The 16,469-nt window shown below is 42.4% G+C and overlaps 1 protein-coding gene across 11 annotated transcripts in view; it reads right to left on the bottom strand.

Moving 5' to 3' along the window:
• LOC103482151 (kinesin-like protein KIF20B) overlaps positions 1 to 16,469 on the bottom strand; it is a 63,020-nt gene that overhangs the window by 5,559 nt on the left and 40,992 nt on the right. For 7 of the 11 annotated variants that reach the window (XM_081600252.1, XM_081600253.1, XM_008438127.3 and 4 more), the window contains 11 exons: positions 13,662 to 13,799; positions 9,501 to 9,625; positions 9,230 to 9,403; positions 9,003 to 9,154; positions 8,787 to 8,923; positions 8,559 to 8,633; positions 4,320 to 4,444; positions 3,763 to 3,855; positions 3,619 to 3,681; positions 3,496 to 3,544; positions 1,866 to 2,038 (listed from right to left, as the gene is read on the bottom strand). In XM_081600252.1, coding sequence (XP_081456378.1) covers positions 1,866 to 2,038; positions 3,496 to 3,544; positions 3,619 to 3,681; positions 3,763 to 3,855; positions 4,320 to 4,444; positions 8,559 to 8,633; positions 8,787 to 8,923; positions 9,003 to 9,154; positions 9,230 to 9,403; positions 9,501 to 9,625; positions 13,662 to 13,799 — 1,304 coding nt within the window. The remainder of the gene's footprint in view (positions 1 to 1,865; positions 2,039 to 3,495; positions 3,545 to 3,618; positions 3,682 to 3,762; positions 3,856 to 4,319; positions 4,445 to 8,558; positions 8,634 to 8,786; positions 8,924 to 9,002; positions 9,155 to 9,229; positions 9,404 to 9,500; positions 9,626 to 13,661; positions 13,800 to 16,469) is intronic. The other 4 variants (XM_017310980.2, XM_081600256.1, XM_008438129.3 and 1 more) reach the window with 3 other exon arrangements.

The following is a 16,469-nucleotide window of genomic DNA, read 5'->3' as shown; positions in this document are numbered from 1 at the left end:
AATAAAAATCAAAACATCTACATTAGTGATGGTAATATTAATGATAAAATAATGGTCAGTGCAAAGTAGCCTGCAAATTCTTTGGTGGGGGGCGGTGACGGACCTGGATAAAGGCTGGGGGGGCGCTGGCCCGAAAAAGGTTGAGAAACACTGATTTAGTTGGTAATATTGCATGTTCTAAATTACTTGCAAAAACATTGACTGAAAGCACTCTTAATATTGAGGGATTTTTGCCTGTAAATCAAACCTTTAGGGCACAGACATTTTACATTTTGTTTTGAGTTGAAATGCACTGAAGTCTTATTTAAGTTTGAGTGTTTAGCTTCTTAATTGTATTGTTAGAAGCAATTGTTCACTATTCAAAGACACTTTTTTATTAAACTGTGGCAATAGCAACGCTATAGTTAATTTGTCATCACTATAAGTTTCAGATGTTAGGACAGCGAAAGTTTTAATACGTATGTAAAATGTATTTTTTTTTAGGTTAGATGCTGCAGCTTTAAACAGAGATTCGGTGTGAGAGTCACTACCAGGTGGAGCAGAAGCGGCGCTCCGTCTGTGAAATATTACTACTTGTAGCGCTTAGCAGTGGCTCAACAGCGAGAGCAGAACCAGCGTCTTACATCGCAGCTCAAAGACTTAAATAATTTTGCGGGTTATTTGTTTAGCTTTCTGACCGTCATGCTAATCCGGCTGAGTGTTTGTAGCTGTGCGCTGCTTTACCTGCTATCTGATCCTCCATATGTCTTTTTTACAGCAGTGAGCCTCGATGTAGCCAAACTCCATCAAGTATGGTATTGTTTTTATGTCGTATTAGCTTCGTTGTGTTGATGCATTTCGACGTGCTTCAATTTTCAGCCGCAACACGCAAACTTCCCCATTCACTCAGTGCGTTATAGTTCCACATTGCTTAGGATTTGTTGCTGCGCGTTTGCGCAGTGTGAAGGAAAGAGGAGACCAGCTGCACAGGCAGGCTGCGAAATGAGATGCAGGTGATCGGTATCGGCAACAAGAGCCAATGATCGCCGATCATGCACTTTTTCACGAAAATCGGCCGATTATGATCGGTGTCCGATCGATCGGCACACCTCTAGTAGTGATGCATGTAATGTGCAAAGTATGAGTAATTAAAATTACTTTATTAGCAATAGCAGGGAATCAAAAATAAAAATTAAGTGCAATTTAAATACATTACTAATATATTAGTAGTATATTTAAAATATATTAAAAGTATATTTTTAATATAATTCTATGACAGAATTAGTACACTCAATATAAAAATGAAGCTGTTGAATATTACATTTAAAAGTATACTTTAAGTATACTAATTGCAACTTGAAGTTGCTCCAAAAAAGTATGGTGAAGTATACTAAGTATACTAAAAATTTTAATTTTATACAACTTAAGTGCTACTAAAGTATACTAAGTACAAAATTAGTTGTGCCAAAATAGTACAGTTATACTAAAGCATACTTTTTTTAAAATTTGGGTTATGCACACCCTTTCAAATAAAGTGTTACCGCCACTTCCAAGTCTCACAGTTGTGGAGTTCAGTACAGCTGAAATGGCACCAATTTTGATCAGACTCAGCAAAATACAGTTTTCTTGACAAAGGAAGGAGTAGAAGGTTAAACAAATGGAAATAACCTTGGAAACGACAGGCTGCCAATTACAGATTTATTGTAACTGACCCATACCATCAAGATCTTTTTATTAAAAACTGTTTCATGAAAATATTTGTAAATGAATGTAAATTAAGACTGATATCAGCTCAGGTGCCGAACTATAAACAGGAAATAGTTCAGTTTTAATGGTTTGAACTGAATTACTTCTTGATAGGAGTCAACACTGCCAAAATGACTCACGGTGTGCGGAGAGTCCAGCAGCGGAGATGAGACATCCAGCTTAAACAGCTTCTTTCGTCCTCGCCGGGGTTTGGTTGCCGTAGTGACGGCCTCCATGAACGAGGCAGGATCAGCTCCAGGGACAGGAAACTGGTGTTCATGTCCAAGAATCACTACTTCACCTGAAATCAGTTCTGAGCAAATTTTACTAATTAAAGATTGATGCTTCCAGCATCACACCCATCAACTCCATCAAACATAATCAAGAAACGGTTATTGCAAATGTTCAAAAATACTTCAGACATCTGAGACCATCAATCTGGACCCGAGTAGCAGACTGAGGTCAGGCCAGCATGTGGATCCTGAGTCTGAAGCGCTCAAATACAAACCTTCAGAGCACATGGTTCCACCCAAAAGGTCAACCAAAGAATCAGATGAAACACTCAGATGATGGTAAACCTAACCTTTAACCTAGAGCCTTTTGCTGTACAAACCAAATACACATAAGGCCACCTGCTGCTCAGTCCAGTGGATTGTCAGTAACTGACCAATCAGCAGTTTGGTCAGGAATTTGTCCCATAGTAAACACCCCATACCTGATAAATTCTGACAAAGTTGTCAGGGTTTATCATTACAAATATGCTGCAGTCTTAGAGATGAGGTTAAAATAATAAGAAAAAAAATAATTAAAATTTGTCAGTGAGGAACATCTACTTAAGACACGCTTTTCCATAGCATTTAGAGCACAGAATAAAGTTTATTCCATTAACAAAACTCTTAACAGTCTGGGAAGATGTCAAAGATAGATAAATGCCGACCTCACGATCATCTGAACAGTGATCAACGGTATAACGACAACATGTTAGTCTGTATGAAGGTTTTTGTCATCATTACATCATATGCTTAGTGGTTAAATCAAAAATTAATGCAATATGCAGAGACCAAAACAATAAATATGAGCTGTGGCTACAAATATATTTTCATTAAAGTTTGTAAAGCAGCAATTTTTCAGGCATGTGGTAAAAATATTCATACACAGTCTGACAAACGTGATCAGGTTGCATTCAGATACATACCACTGCGCAATTGCTCACCTGCTGTTTGTAAGTGCAAAATCGCTAGAAACAATATGCCGAGAAGAACAATGACAGAAAACATGGCTGGTCAAATACTTGGAAGATGAAAAAAAATGATAAGAAGAAAAAGCCAATGGGATATTGAAGATAAAACACAAAAACCCATCCCACCCTCATCTCAAAGTTCTTTTATAGGTTGGTATGGAACACAATATATATATATATATATATATATATATATATATATATATATATATTTGCAGAACAATTTAGCTCTCCTCAGACCCTCAGGCTTCAATGTCCATTTCTCCGTGGATTCCCAAAAATAACCTCAGTGACCTGATATGTTTTAAGTCATGAATGTATTATATTTCTTAACTTCTTGGCCTTAATGTTGGCGAATGAGGCAAAAATGGCACAACAAATGTCTGAGGTAACGCAGCAAGTTTCACTAACTTCACCTTATAACCATGTTTGTTTGTCATGTGAATTCATCTAGAGAACCAGATCTGAAGTGAACAAGGTCAGATAATCCTGAAACTTTAAGGTATAGAAACTTTTCTATAGGAACAAACCTTTGCTGTGGCGAATGGATGGAGAGTTCTGGATCAGTTCTTCAATCTCCTGCACACACAGAAAAAACAGATGAAAACCTGGAGCAGACAAGTGCTCTGAGATCTACCTAGAGGGTCCCCTACTAGTTTGTTGCTGCAAGCTTTCTCTTTAACTCTGTTCCTCTTGTTTTCACTGAACACCAAACCCTGGGAAACAGACATGGGAGACATGACTGCAGCCTCCAACGTCAACTCTGCTACCACACAATCAAACAGACCACACCTTACCTCTACCTCACTGCTCTTCCTTTTCCTCTTCACTGTCTTGGAGAGCTTCTTCCTGTCAGCCATGGTGGACCGCAAAGGAGAAGCACAGACATCCTGAAGAAAAAAAAAATTCCTAAGTGTCTGAAGCTGCTTCACCAACACACTGTGATACAGACATGATCACAGCAGCAGGATTCCTGCAGAGTTTTGTGTGAAAGACACAGCAAAACATGTCAAAGTGTGGCAGAAGACAAACAAAGCTTAATGAAATGAGCTCGCCCCATGGAGGTTCAGCTCATTATTTAAACACTTTAAAAAGCAGCAGAAGCTGAATGCTGAAAAAAAGTGTTAAACTTGTTTTTGATCAAGAGCAGAAAAATATGTCTGAATAGAACAAACTGTTTTGGGAGTAAAAATAAATATTGTAAGAGTCACGGCTTTATGATCAGTCCTTTTTCCTGCTGGTTTCCAGAGCATCCATGGCTTCTGGAATATGGTTGCTCTTTGTTGGTTAGGTTTGATGGTGTGTGCAAGACCAGCAGACCTGGTTCTTCTCTGGTTAAGGTAAACAACATTACCTGAGCATCTCTGTGCAAATTCTCCCTCTGCTCCCTTCTCCTCCTCCCTTGCCTCCTCCCACTCTGATTCTCCTTCTCCTCCTCTTCAACCCTCCTGTGCAGTTTCTCCTTCAAACACTGCAGCTCTTAGAGTGAAGACAGAAAGAGAAACCAGTTCCTGACTGAATAAAGCACGGAAATTAGATTTCTGTAAGTTTCATAGAAAGTTTTTTTGTCATTCAATTGAACATTTAAAAAATGTACATATTGAAAGAAATTTTGTTGTCGGCTGTCGGCTCCAATAATTAAGGATCAATAAATAAATAAGGAGTAATTAACGGTTATTACTAAAGGTTATTAAATATACTACTTAAAATACAAGGTTTCCCTCCTTGGGCTGCCACCTTATCGTGGTGGAGGGGTTTGAGTATCCCAATGATCCTAGGAGCTATGCTGTCTGGGGCTTTATGCCTCTGGTAGGGTCACCAAAGACAGACAGGTCCTAGGTGAGGAACCAGACAAAGCACAGCCCGAAGACCCCTTATGATGGAGACAAACTTTGGATCTGGAGTTCCCTCGCCCAGACGCGGGTCACCGGGGTCCCACTCTGGAGCCAGGCCTGGAGGTGGGGCACGATGGCGAGCGCCTGGTGGCCAGGTTTTTACCCACGGAGCCCGGCTGGGCTCAGCCCAAAGAGGAGACGTGGGTCCCCCGTCCAATGGGCTCACCACCTGACGGAGGGGCCAAAGCGGTCGGGTGCATTGTGTTATGGGCGGCAGCCGAGGGAGGGGAGACGGAGCTTTAACTCCCATCTCTGGCAGAACTTCGAACATGTTCCGGGGCAGGTGGGGGACATCGAGTCTGAGTGGACCATGTTCCATACCTCCATTGCCAAGGCGGCTTATAGGAGCTGCGGCCGCAAGGTTGTTGGTCCCTGTCGCGGCGGCAACCCTAGAATCCATTGGTGGACACCTTCGGTGAGGGATGCTGTCAAGCTGAAGAAGGAGTCCTATCGGGTCTTTTTGGCCTGTGGGACTCCAGATGCAGCTGATGGGTACCGGCGGGCGAAACAGCATGCGGCTTGGGTTGTCACTGAGGCAAAAACTCGGGCGTGGGAGGAGTTTGGAGAGGCCATGGAGAAAGACTTCCGTACGGCTTCGAGGCGATTCTGGTCCACCATCCGGCGTCTCAGGAGGTGGAAGCAGTGCAGCACCAACACTGTTTATAGTGGGGATGGTGTGCTGCTGACCTCACAACTCGGGACGTTGTGGGCCGGTGGGCGGAATACTTCGAAGACCTCCTCAATCCCACAAACATGCCTTCTATTGAGGAAGATGAGCCTAGGGACTCTATTTTGGGCTCTCCAATCTCTGGTGACGAGGTCGCCGAGGTGGTCAAAAAGCTCCTCGGTGGCAGGGCCCTGGGGGTGGATGAGATCCGCCTGGAGTTCCTTAGGCTCTGGTGTTGTAGGGTTGTGTTGGCTCATGCGACGCTGCAATATTGCATGGACATCGGGGGCAGTTCCCCTGGATTGGCAGACTGGAGTGGTGGTCACCCTGTTTAAAAAGGGGGACTGGAGGGTTCCCCCTTGGAGGGGTCACACTCTTAAGCCTCCCTGGTAAGGTCTATTCAGGGGTCCTGGAGAGAAGGGTCCATCGGATAGTTGAACCTCGGATTCAGGAAGAGCAGTGTGGTTTTCGTCCTGGTTGTGGAACCCTGGGAGTTTGCCCAACCAGTCTACATGTGTTTTGTGGACTTGGAGAAGGCGTTCGACTGTGTCCCCAGGGGGGCTTTGTGGGGGGTTCTCCGGGAGTATGGGGTACCGGGCCCTTTGATACGGGCTGTCAGGTCCCTGTATGACCGATGTCGGAGTCTGGTCCGCATTGCCGGCAGTAAGTCGGACTCGTTTCCGGTAAGAGTTGGACTCCGCCAAGGCTGCCCTTTGTCACAGATTCTGTTCATTACTTTCATGGACAGAATTTCTAGGTGAAGCCGAGGTGTTGAGGGGATCCGTTTTGGTAGGGTGAGAAGCTCGCTCATCCGGGAGGGACTCAAGAGTAGAGCTGCTGCTCCTCCATGTCGAGAGGAGCCAGTTGAGGTGGCTCGGGCATCTGGTAAGGAGGCCTCCTGGACGCCTCCCTGGTGAGGTGTTTCGGGCACCACCGGGAGGAGGCCTCGGGGAAGACTCAGGACACGCCGGAGGGACTATGTCTCTTGGCTGGCCTGGGAACGCCTTGGGGTTCCCCCGGAGGAGCTGGAAGAAGTGGCTGGGGAGAGGGAAGTCTGGGCCTCCCTTCTGAAGCTGCTGCCCCCGCGACCCGACCTCGGATAAGCGGCAGAAAATAAATGGATGGATGGACAATAAATGATTAAATTAATTGCAGTTTAGTAGTCTTATGCCATGAAGATGTTGTGAAATATGGTTGTTCTGCATTTGAAGCTGCTGAACCTTTTCCCAGAGGGCAGCAGGTAGAACAAATCATGCTGAGGGTAGACGGTGTCTTAAAATTGTCCGAGCCCTGGACAGGCAGTTTCCTTCAAGGATGGAAGGAAGCTCAGCCCTGATGATTCTCTCAGCTTTCTTTACCACTTTCTCTACACGTTGCCAGTCAGCGTTGTTGCATGCGCCAAACCATACAGAGACGTTGCTGTGGTCAGTATACTCTCCATTGTCCCTCTGTGGAAAGTGGTGAGGATGGGAGGGGGGAGGTTTGTTCTTCTCATCCAACATAAAAAGTGCAGATGTTGCTGAGTTTTCTTCACCAGACTCTGGTCTGGTGAAGAAAACTTCACCAGACCAGAGTCACCAGACCCTGGTCTGGTGAAGACCAGGTCAAAGTGGGGGGACCAGGTCAAAGTGTCAGTATCCAAAGGAATCTAATATTCCTGATCTGATCCACTGCAACATCATTGATGAGGAGTGGGGTGTGACTTGGCAGATTTTTCCTGAAATCAACAACAATTTCTTTTGTTGTGTTGACATTCAGGATTAGATGGTTTGCATCACACCAGTCCACCAGATGTTTCACCTCTCCTCTGTAGACCTCAGAATTAAGAGTTCTGTGAGACTCTTAATTGAGGAAAAACTCTCCTCTAATTGGTTCTTCAGGTACTGAATGCGCAACTTAGTAAAGTCTAGTTGCTTGATGAGATCCACCATTGTAGTATTGTCTGCATACTTAATGACGGGGTTCGTACTGAACCTGGCTTGGCAGGTTCAGAAGAGAGGTGGGCTCAGTACACAGCCTGGGTGGAGCCAGTGCTGAGGGAGATGACCCTTGAAGAATTTTTACCAAGCCCTTTTTAAAGGGTTGGTAAAAAAAAAAATGTTTACCAATCCTTCAGTGGATATAGTTTAACAAGGCATCTTCAAAACCACAAAAACTTAGATTTAAGATCAGTAATTCTTAAATCTGGGCACATTTAGGACAATTTGAAGTCTAAAATGGAGCTCATTAAATCAAGACCATCACCAGCAGCCTGTGGAATTCAAACATTCTCACCTAACAACCACACACTCTGAGCAACCCTTTCCTTATATGGTCCTTCCTGTTTGGTGAAGCAGTTTAGTAACTTTCTGATCAAGAGATCCAAGGCAGTGCTCCAACAGTTTTAGGTGAAGCTGACGCATAAATCTGCATTATTAATGGTTCAGAACTTAATAAATCCATTTGATCTGGAAAGTTAAACTATCTGAAAAAAATAAGCCACCTTCTGATAACCCGCAGAGTAAGGTTTGAATTTTGAATATTAAACTGAAAGTAATGTGGTCAGAAAGCTAAAGCTTTATTGCCACTTACTCACAATTTTACTCAATATACTGTAAACCACCATGTTGGTGACTGAAGAGATGGTTGTCATGGGAAACTAGTTTGGGTTTATGAGCAGCAAAAGCATCTGCTACCCTGAAAGCAAAACACAATATTCTTTGTTTTATTGTTATTGTTTTTTTTTTTACTTTGACAAAAAAAAAAAAAAAAAAAACTGTTAGTTTTTACTATTGCATTACCAAGCATTACTATTGCATCAACATCTGTAGAGCAGCCGTGACATAGTAGGAAAAGTAGTTTTGCAATCAGTTGTAGGTTCGACTACCCCTGAGCAAGGCAATTTATGGATCTGGGATTGAATCGGGCATTTTAACATCTTCACATCCGGAGGAAATCTGTTAGCCAGTGACAGAAACAATTGAAGTTGAAGTGTGGATCTTGGGGGCGGAGCTTGATGAGGGTCATTTGACGGTGAAGCTGTGTGTGTTACCTCGCCTCAGAGTCTCTGCCTGCTGTCGGCTGTCCTCCAGTAGTTGCTCCTTCTCCAGCATGACTCGCTGCAGTCCTAAAGCAGAGGACAGGTATCGGCCAATCAGAGCGCTCCAATCACTCGGGTCGGTTCTAATCTGTCCTAAGTGTTTCTGTCCGAGTATCCAGGTATCAAGTATCATTCAGAGTGTAACTACTAACACATCCATGTCTCTCCACCTTCCCCTACCTGCCACCTCATCCTCCAGTCTGTACTGCAGAGCTCCACCCTCTGACTCTAGCTCTGCCCTTAGATTCTGCAGTTGCTGGCTCAATTCTGCTCTCTGATTTTCCAACTCCTGCTTGAGCTCCACACAGCTGCTGTTGCTGAAAGAGCAGAGGTCACAGAAGGTCAAACAGAGGTCACAAGGTTGCCATGCAGCTGGCTGGAGTCTATGCTGATCACCTGAGAGCCAGCTGCTCTTCCAGTTGCCTCTTCTCTCGCTGCAGCTCTTCCATCTGTTGGGAGATGTGAGCAGACCTCTGCTCCGCTGCTTCACTCTTCTTCTTTTGCTCCTCCATGGCAACTACATTGATGCTGCTGCTCTGTTCCTCCTGCTGCCGAATCAGTCAGTGGGTCATCAGGAGGTTTTTAACAAGCACAACATGATCTCATAAAATAAGAGGAATAACCTTGACTTCCTGTCTCAGACACACCACTTCTTCTGTGAGACTCTTAATTGAGGAAAAACTCTCCTCTAATTGGTTCTCCAGGTACTGAATGCGCAACTTAGTAAAGTCTAGTTGCTTTGACTGGCTGTTGCACGTGTCAGTCTGCTGTTTGAGCTGCATCTCCAGGGCAGTTACCTGGGGAACCAGCATGATCATCAACAGCTGCAACAAAAACCAACCAGAGAAGGAGGAAGACAAAGAGGAAGAGAAAGAAGAGGATAAGGAGCAGCACCTCAGTCTGGAGCTGGAAGATGCCGTTCACAAGAGCTTTGTTCTCCTTCTTTAGCCTGGCTGTTTCCTTCTTCTCCACCTCCAGAGACGAAAGTACGGAGCCACAGTTCAGACACTCATCAAGATCTTTAGGAAGAGGAGAGAGAGAGAGGAGACCATGGAGTAGTTAAATCAAAGTTGGTTCAGGCACGGTCGCCCTTACCATCTCCCTGGAGTTCTCTGGGTCCATATTCCACTTTCCTCCACTGAGAAACGGTATGACATTTGAGGAGGATTTTAAATTCAAGTGAGCTTTTAGCCAAGGAACAGACATGCTATGTCTTATAATTAAGTCTTTAATATGACTCGTTTGGAATAGCACTTCCCACTTCATACTGGAGGATGATGGGAGCATCCTCCACTGTACCCTCCACAGGTCTCTGGGAAGGGCGTAGTGGCCACATGCGCCAATAAAAGATGATAATCCTATTGAATTATTGAAGCTTCATAGCGTCAAACTGGCACATTACAAACATCACAAACAAACATCAGCGATTTGGTAAAATTTCAAACTTTGACAGAATCCACACCTCAAGGAAGCAATGGTTTGTCAATAACTGAGAGTCCAGACCCTCTGGAGGAAGCAGAGTGTGGGACAAGGGGCTGGTTTAACAAACTAAGGTTTCTGAACCTGGTTGTCATGTTTTAGATGCATTTCTGCTGCGTGTTACGTACCACTACTGTCACCCTTGCTCATTCTTCTTTTGACTGGTTGCGGGAGAGTAGGGCCATAATAATAGGTAAGTATTGATGTAAACAAAAGGAAAAGAGAAAAGAAACAAAAACCGGGCACCTGACGAAACACACAGTGTGGTGGGGGCTTACCTTAGATGTCTGATCAACCAGCTGACATCCGTTGAGAAGAGCAAGCCCGCGCGATCCTTCGTCCGTCAAACGCTCTGTTCAATAGTTTTAATTTCTTAATATATATTGTATAGTTTTTCTCCAGGGTTTCCCCCAGTGTATTATAGGCCTGGCGGCCCGCCATGCTTTACTAGCGCCACCGCCAAGCTAAGCCTTCTTGTTTATGTTTTTAGGAAAAAAAAAAATATATATATATATATAAAAAAAATACACTTTCTTTTTTAAGTCGGATTGTTGCTCTCTGTCTCTGTTGCTCTGAGCGTTTCAATGGCGGGGTATATTTATTCCTAAAACATATGTTTATAGAAGATAGGTTTATAGTTTATGCATTTAAAGCCAGACCAGTCACACCGCTGGTGCCTCTGCGCGTTGCCTCGCGTGTGCAGCAGCTCCATGTCTCAAAGTTAACCTTAGCGCAGATCGCACGCGCCTCCTTTTACTCAAACTGGACACAGGCGGACCTATATGGATATGTACATCAACCCCCTGTGAGGAATTATGATTCTTTCCAGAGTTTTTGATCAAGGTAGGAGTTTTAACCCCACTGCGATAGTTCTGGTTGCAGCTCTACATGAACCGCAGGAACAACTTGTAGTCTCTTTCAGAGGTGCGTTGAGCAGCGGTGAGAATGATTTACATTTGTGGACCAAGAATTTTGTGCGACTTTTCCATCTCAACACGCTGCCCAGCACCCGACTGTCTGTGCCGATAAAGTTTATGTCTGTGTCCCCGGTTGGCCGGAGTGTTAGTGATCAACGAAAAAATGTTAATCTTTATGCAGGTTCAGCCTGGTGAGGAGTTTTCGCGCTCTCCTCAGTCATGCATCACACTGATTTTATATTATTTTATTATTATTACTAGAGATGTGCCGATCAGGTTTTTTCCTGCCGATACCAATACCCATCACCCATATGAGGGCCGATCACATAATTTTATTTTATTATTTTTTTTATCATAAACACCACCGGCTAAATTATGTGGAAAAAGGAACCATGAATTCACCTTAATTTAGACAAAAACTTGTTTTTAATAACTTTTTCCAAAAAGAAAACTAAACAAAACAGGCATTGTGCAAATTGTACTGCTATTGATAATACTATCTTTAACAGACTGACAAAATATGAAGGCTCTGAAGAGGCTAAATAATGCAAAGAGCCAAAATGAAGCCTCTCAACATTGCCAAAAAAAATTTAAGTATAAAACTTAACATTCAAAGGCAAATACAGGATCCATTACAATAAACAATCCTGAGTTACTGAATGAAACCTTCCTGATAGCATGGCGGCTAGCTGATTACTGCTAGTTCTGATTGGCTGTTTCTGACTGAGCGGAGATATTATGCAGAACAGGGAGGATATCGATTATTTTTTTAGAGATCATCTTTTTTATTAAACTGTGGCAATAGCAACGCTATAGTTAATTTGTCATCACTATAAGTTTCAGATGTTAGGACAGCGAAAGTTTTAATACGCATGTAAAATGTTTTTTTTTTTTTTTTTTAAGTTATATGCTGCAGCTTTAAGCAGAGGTTCGGTGTGAGAGTCACTACCAGGTGGTGCAGAAGCGGTGCTCCACCTGTCAAACCGTAGCTGTTGAATGAACCGTGGCGACGGTTCAACAGCGAGAACAGAACCAGTGTCTTACATTGCAGCTACTTAAATTATTTTCCAGGTTATTTGTTTAGCTTTCTGACCGTCATGCTAATCCGGGTGAGTGTTTGTAGCTGTGCGCTGCTTTACCTGCTATCTGATCCTCCATATGTCTTTTTTACTGCAGTGAGCCTCGATGTAGCCAAACTCCGTCAAGTATGGCATTGTTTTTATGCCGTATTAGATTCATCGTGTTGATGCATTTTGACCTGCTTCACCCCGAAGTAATTTTCCGCAGCAACCCGCAAACTTCCCCATTCACTCAGTGCGATATAGTTCCACATCGCTTAGGATTTGTTGCTGTGCGTTTGCGCAGTGTGAAGGAAAAAGGAGACCAGCTGCACAGGCAGGCTGCGAAATGAGATGCAAGTGATCGGTTCGTGTGATCGGCAACAAGAGACCGTGATCGGCGATCACCAATCATACACTTTTTCAAGGAAATCGGCCGATTATGATCAGTGGCCGATCGATCGGCACACCTCTAATTATTACTAGTATTATTTTTCCGGTTACATGATGCATCAAACCATATCAAATGCTTTGTCCACTTAGTCAGCTAGACTTAAAGCGCGCAGCTGCGCGGAGATCTGAGAAACTTGTCCTATAAACACGACCAACCAAAATAGTTTCTGTGTAGCCTTGTTAAAACCTCAACAGATACAAAATAGAAGAGCTACTAAAGCCACATTAGCAGCATTTAATTAAATCTCTTCTTTGTTGCACGGATTTACCTCATCATTCAGGGCCGGTCCAACACTGCATGAGGCCTTGAGCAGAATCTGACTTATGGGCCCCTCTTGCTGCTAAAACATTAGCACCTCTAACATCTTCTGTGTTAGATTTAATCTGGGAGAGGGGGAGTAGTTTAACTGGTCAATCTAAAAACAATCAGTTAAAATGGCAGTTTATTAATTTGTATTTGTAAACAAACAGAGCTCAAACTCAAAGATTAAACTCACAGCATCAGATTGTTGCTATGATAAAACAATCCAACTATGAATGTTGTTCTCCGTTCTCTTTTCCTAAAAACGCACCACTTGTTATTTCTTCCGTGGTTGGTCTTGGCAGGCGTGTAAACTCCCCGGTGCTAAAATCCTTTAGCGTCCAGCCAGTTTTTCCAAAACAATCAAAACAAAAGAAAACAAACTTCATTCCGGCCAAAACATGTGACGCTCCCCTCTGGGTTGGTCTGTCCCGAGGTAAAGATACTCTTTTTCCTTCCAGAGCCTTGGAGCACTGCACTTTCAGTTATTTTTCTTAACAAAAACTCTGCTACTGCAGCAGCTTCAAACACACCACGCATCACCCATCAATCTCAGGTGCACCACCAGCCCAGCTAAAAACACCTGGGCTGGCTGTGCCCCGCTCCCACACCAGTGAACGGTCAAAGGTGTCAATATAAAAACAACAAACAATCAGGAGAAGGAAGCCAATGTGAGCATGAAACATGTGGGATACCTGATTGAAATGCATTACCTCTGCAGAATTCCTTATGGGGCCCTGCAGACCTGTAGCCTGTCTTAGGAAGAGGAACACCTAAGACATGCAGGTCATTGGGTCCAGAGGAGTCAGGTTAAGAGACACTGGCCTAGAGGAACATTTACCAGTACCTGTCAGCTCCTGAACCTTCTTTTCCAACTCCAGGTTGTCGTTCTTCAGCTCTTCCAACCCCTTCCTCAGCTCACTGATTGTCTCATCTTTCTTGTCATTTTCCTCCTGCAGCCTCCAGATTTCTTCTTCCAGGACTACTGAGAGAAGAAACCACATAAACCACTTCATATGTCTGTCTGTGCACAGAAGAAAGCTATCATCTGATCTTTGGTTTTTACTATTTATTTCATTTTTATATTTAAAAAAAAGGTAACCAAGAAGCTAAAGATTTTTTAAGATGATACAACTTGAACCATCAAACATTAAGCTCATGTTTGACGAACAGAATCTGCAGAGATAACTGCACACCAGAGTTATATGGTCACCCTTATGACTAAATTTAATCGATAGAGTGATTTATGACCCTAATCATTAATTGCCCCTCCACCCCACACCTGTTATTCTAAAAATACATAAGTGCATACGTAAGAATTCCTTTAACACCTGTTAACTAAAAATAAACATTTCCATCTTTGGTAAACTTTTTCCCGCCGCCTCTTTGAAGTAGCCAATAGAGACAGGTATCGGCACCAGTTAATCTAAAAATACATAAGTGCATACATAAGCATTCCTTTCACATCTGTTAATCCCCCAAAATAGACATTTCCATCTTTGGTAAACTTTTTTCCGCCTCATCAGCAATAAAACGTTTTTCTCTGGTAAGCGTAATTTAAACCCAGCCAGGACATCTGTTAATCCCCCAAAATAGACATTTCCATCTTTCGTAAACTTTTTCCCACCGCCTCTATAAATTAGCCAATAGAAACAGAGACAGGTATCAGCAATAAAACATTTCTCTCTGGTAGGTACAATTTAAACCCAGCACAGGACATCTGTTTGTGAACGATTCAAAGTACAACACATTCAAAAAGGGGAGGGTCGATGGCACAGGTCCTCAGTGTGGGTACTCTTAGGGAATTAAAGTACATCAAGAGTTTCATGAACTTATGAAACTCTTGAAACCTTCAAGAATCTTATGTTGTGTAAGATATTTAAGAAAATATTACTGAAACCGCACTCATGAGTTTCTTTATTTGACTGTTATCTCTAAAATATGTTACTTTTTATGTTGAATACCAGATGTCTCACCTCTTCCCCACAGTTTTTCACTTAGTTCCACGACTGCAGTGAGTTTTATAGTCAATGTTTAGAGCCAGCACAAAGTCTGAAGCGATAGAGGAAATTTACACCAACATGGTACCTGTTGGACAAACTGCATCTAATCACACAGGTAAGAATAACGTTACAGATAAATCTAGTATGTATTTTATTTCATTTTGCTACGGTTCAGGTATTCGTTAAGGTTCGAACAGCTCCGCCTCGGATTTCCATAAAGTCTCGTAGTAAAAGTCACATTAAGACACAATCAGAACGCCTCATGCTGAACCGATCCTCCCCACAACCATCCTCTCAACATTTGTTTATCATGTCAGAGTATTAACAAAAAAGAAAAACACAGAGTACAACGGATAAAATTGTTGCTTTATAATCCACAGCAAGTGTGGCTTTAGGTTTTATGTAACACCATGCTTATAAGCTACATAATGATTGTTGGTAAATAATATCACACTGAACACAAATCCTAATCATCGATCTCTACTGGATCTGCTCCCCTCTGCTTCTGCAGCCCCTGAATTAACAGGAACACTGATGTTTGTCCGTTCTGTAAGAAAAAAAAAAGAAGAAGTTTTGTTTCTTTTACACTGTTGTTTTTAGCACATGGAAATGATACAGTACTTCAGTTAAAATAAAAGTTATTCATCTACATATTTGTTTAGCCACAAAAGGAAAGTTATTAGCAATACTCTGCAATTTAGAGTGGAAAAGTTTTTTAGACATTTTAATGAGATCCATTTTTTTTTAAAGTTTGGACAAACCTTAAAGTGTATTCATCTCGTGGAGCCGTTTCATTGAAGTTAGTGTTTGTGGAGGGAAACTTGCTGTCGCTGTTCTGCTCAGTCAGAACGTTACTAATGTCAGAAAAATTTGCTGTCAAGTCATAGGCTGGAAAAAAAAATCAACAAGCATGTTTGCAAAAAAAGAAGTCGCATTGTAGTTTCACTTAAACTTATAAAATAGTTTCATGAATTTGGTTATACATGTAGAATTTAAACTGAGGTAACACTGAACAATAAATAGTTGGGTAAATAGTGTGAAAAAGAGGAGATGTTAAAGACATGCTAACCTAAATGGCTGCAAATGCATCCATTGCTGAAAATGAATCAAACTCTCGTAACAGTGTAATGATTCACCTCTCTGCAACACTGAGTCACCAAGCGTTATACTTTTCAAACCCTTGTTATTTGGTCAATTTGATTTCAGAAGAGCCGATGACATTTTTATTACAGAAACATAAAATTTACTCTTTTAAAGTTTACTCATCTCTAAGATGACTAGAAGACACACTGCGTACACTGAGGGCGATGAGTTCAACCAAAAGTAAAACATTCAGGATTCCCAAAAACATAGCCACATAGAGGCAGAGCTTCTCTTTGGAGCTGTTCGAACCTCAACAAAAACCTGAACCGTAGCAAAATGTAATACAATACATACTAGATTTATCTGTAACTTTATTCTTACCTGTGTGATTAGATGCAGTTTGTCCAACAGGTACCATGTTGGCGTAAATTTCCTCTATCGCTTCAGACTCGGTGCTGCTTTAAACATTGACTATAAAATCCACTGCAGTCGTGGAACTAAGTGAAAAACTGTGGGGAAGATGTGAGACGTCTGGTATTCAACATAAAAAGTAAAATATTTTAGAGATA

This window comes from Poecilia reticulata, chromosome 19, assembly GCF_904066995.2.
Source record: "Poecilia reticulata chromosome 19, P_reticulata-male-v2, whole genome shotgun sequence".
Classification (NCBI taxonomy): Eukaryota; Metazoa; Chordata; class Actinopteri; order Cyprinodontiformes; family Poeciliidae; genus Poecilia; species Poecilia reticulata.
This window is presented reverse-complemented; position numbering and strand designations above follow the sequence as displayed.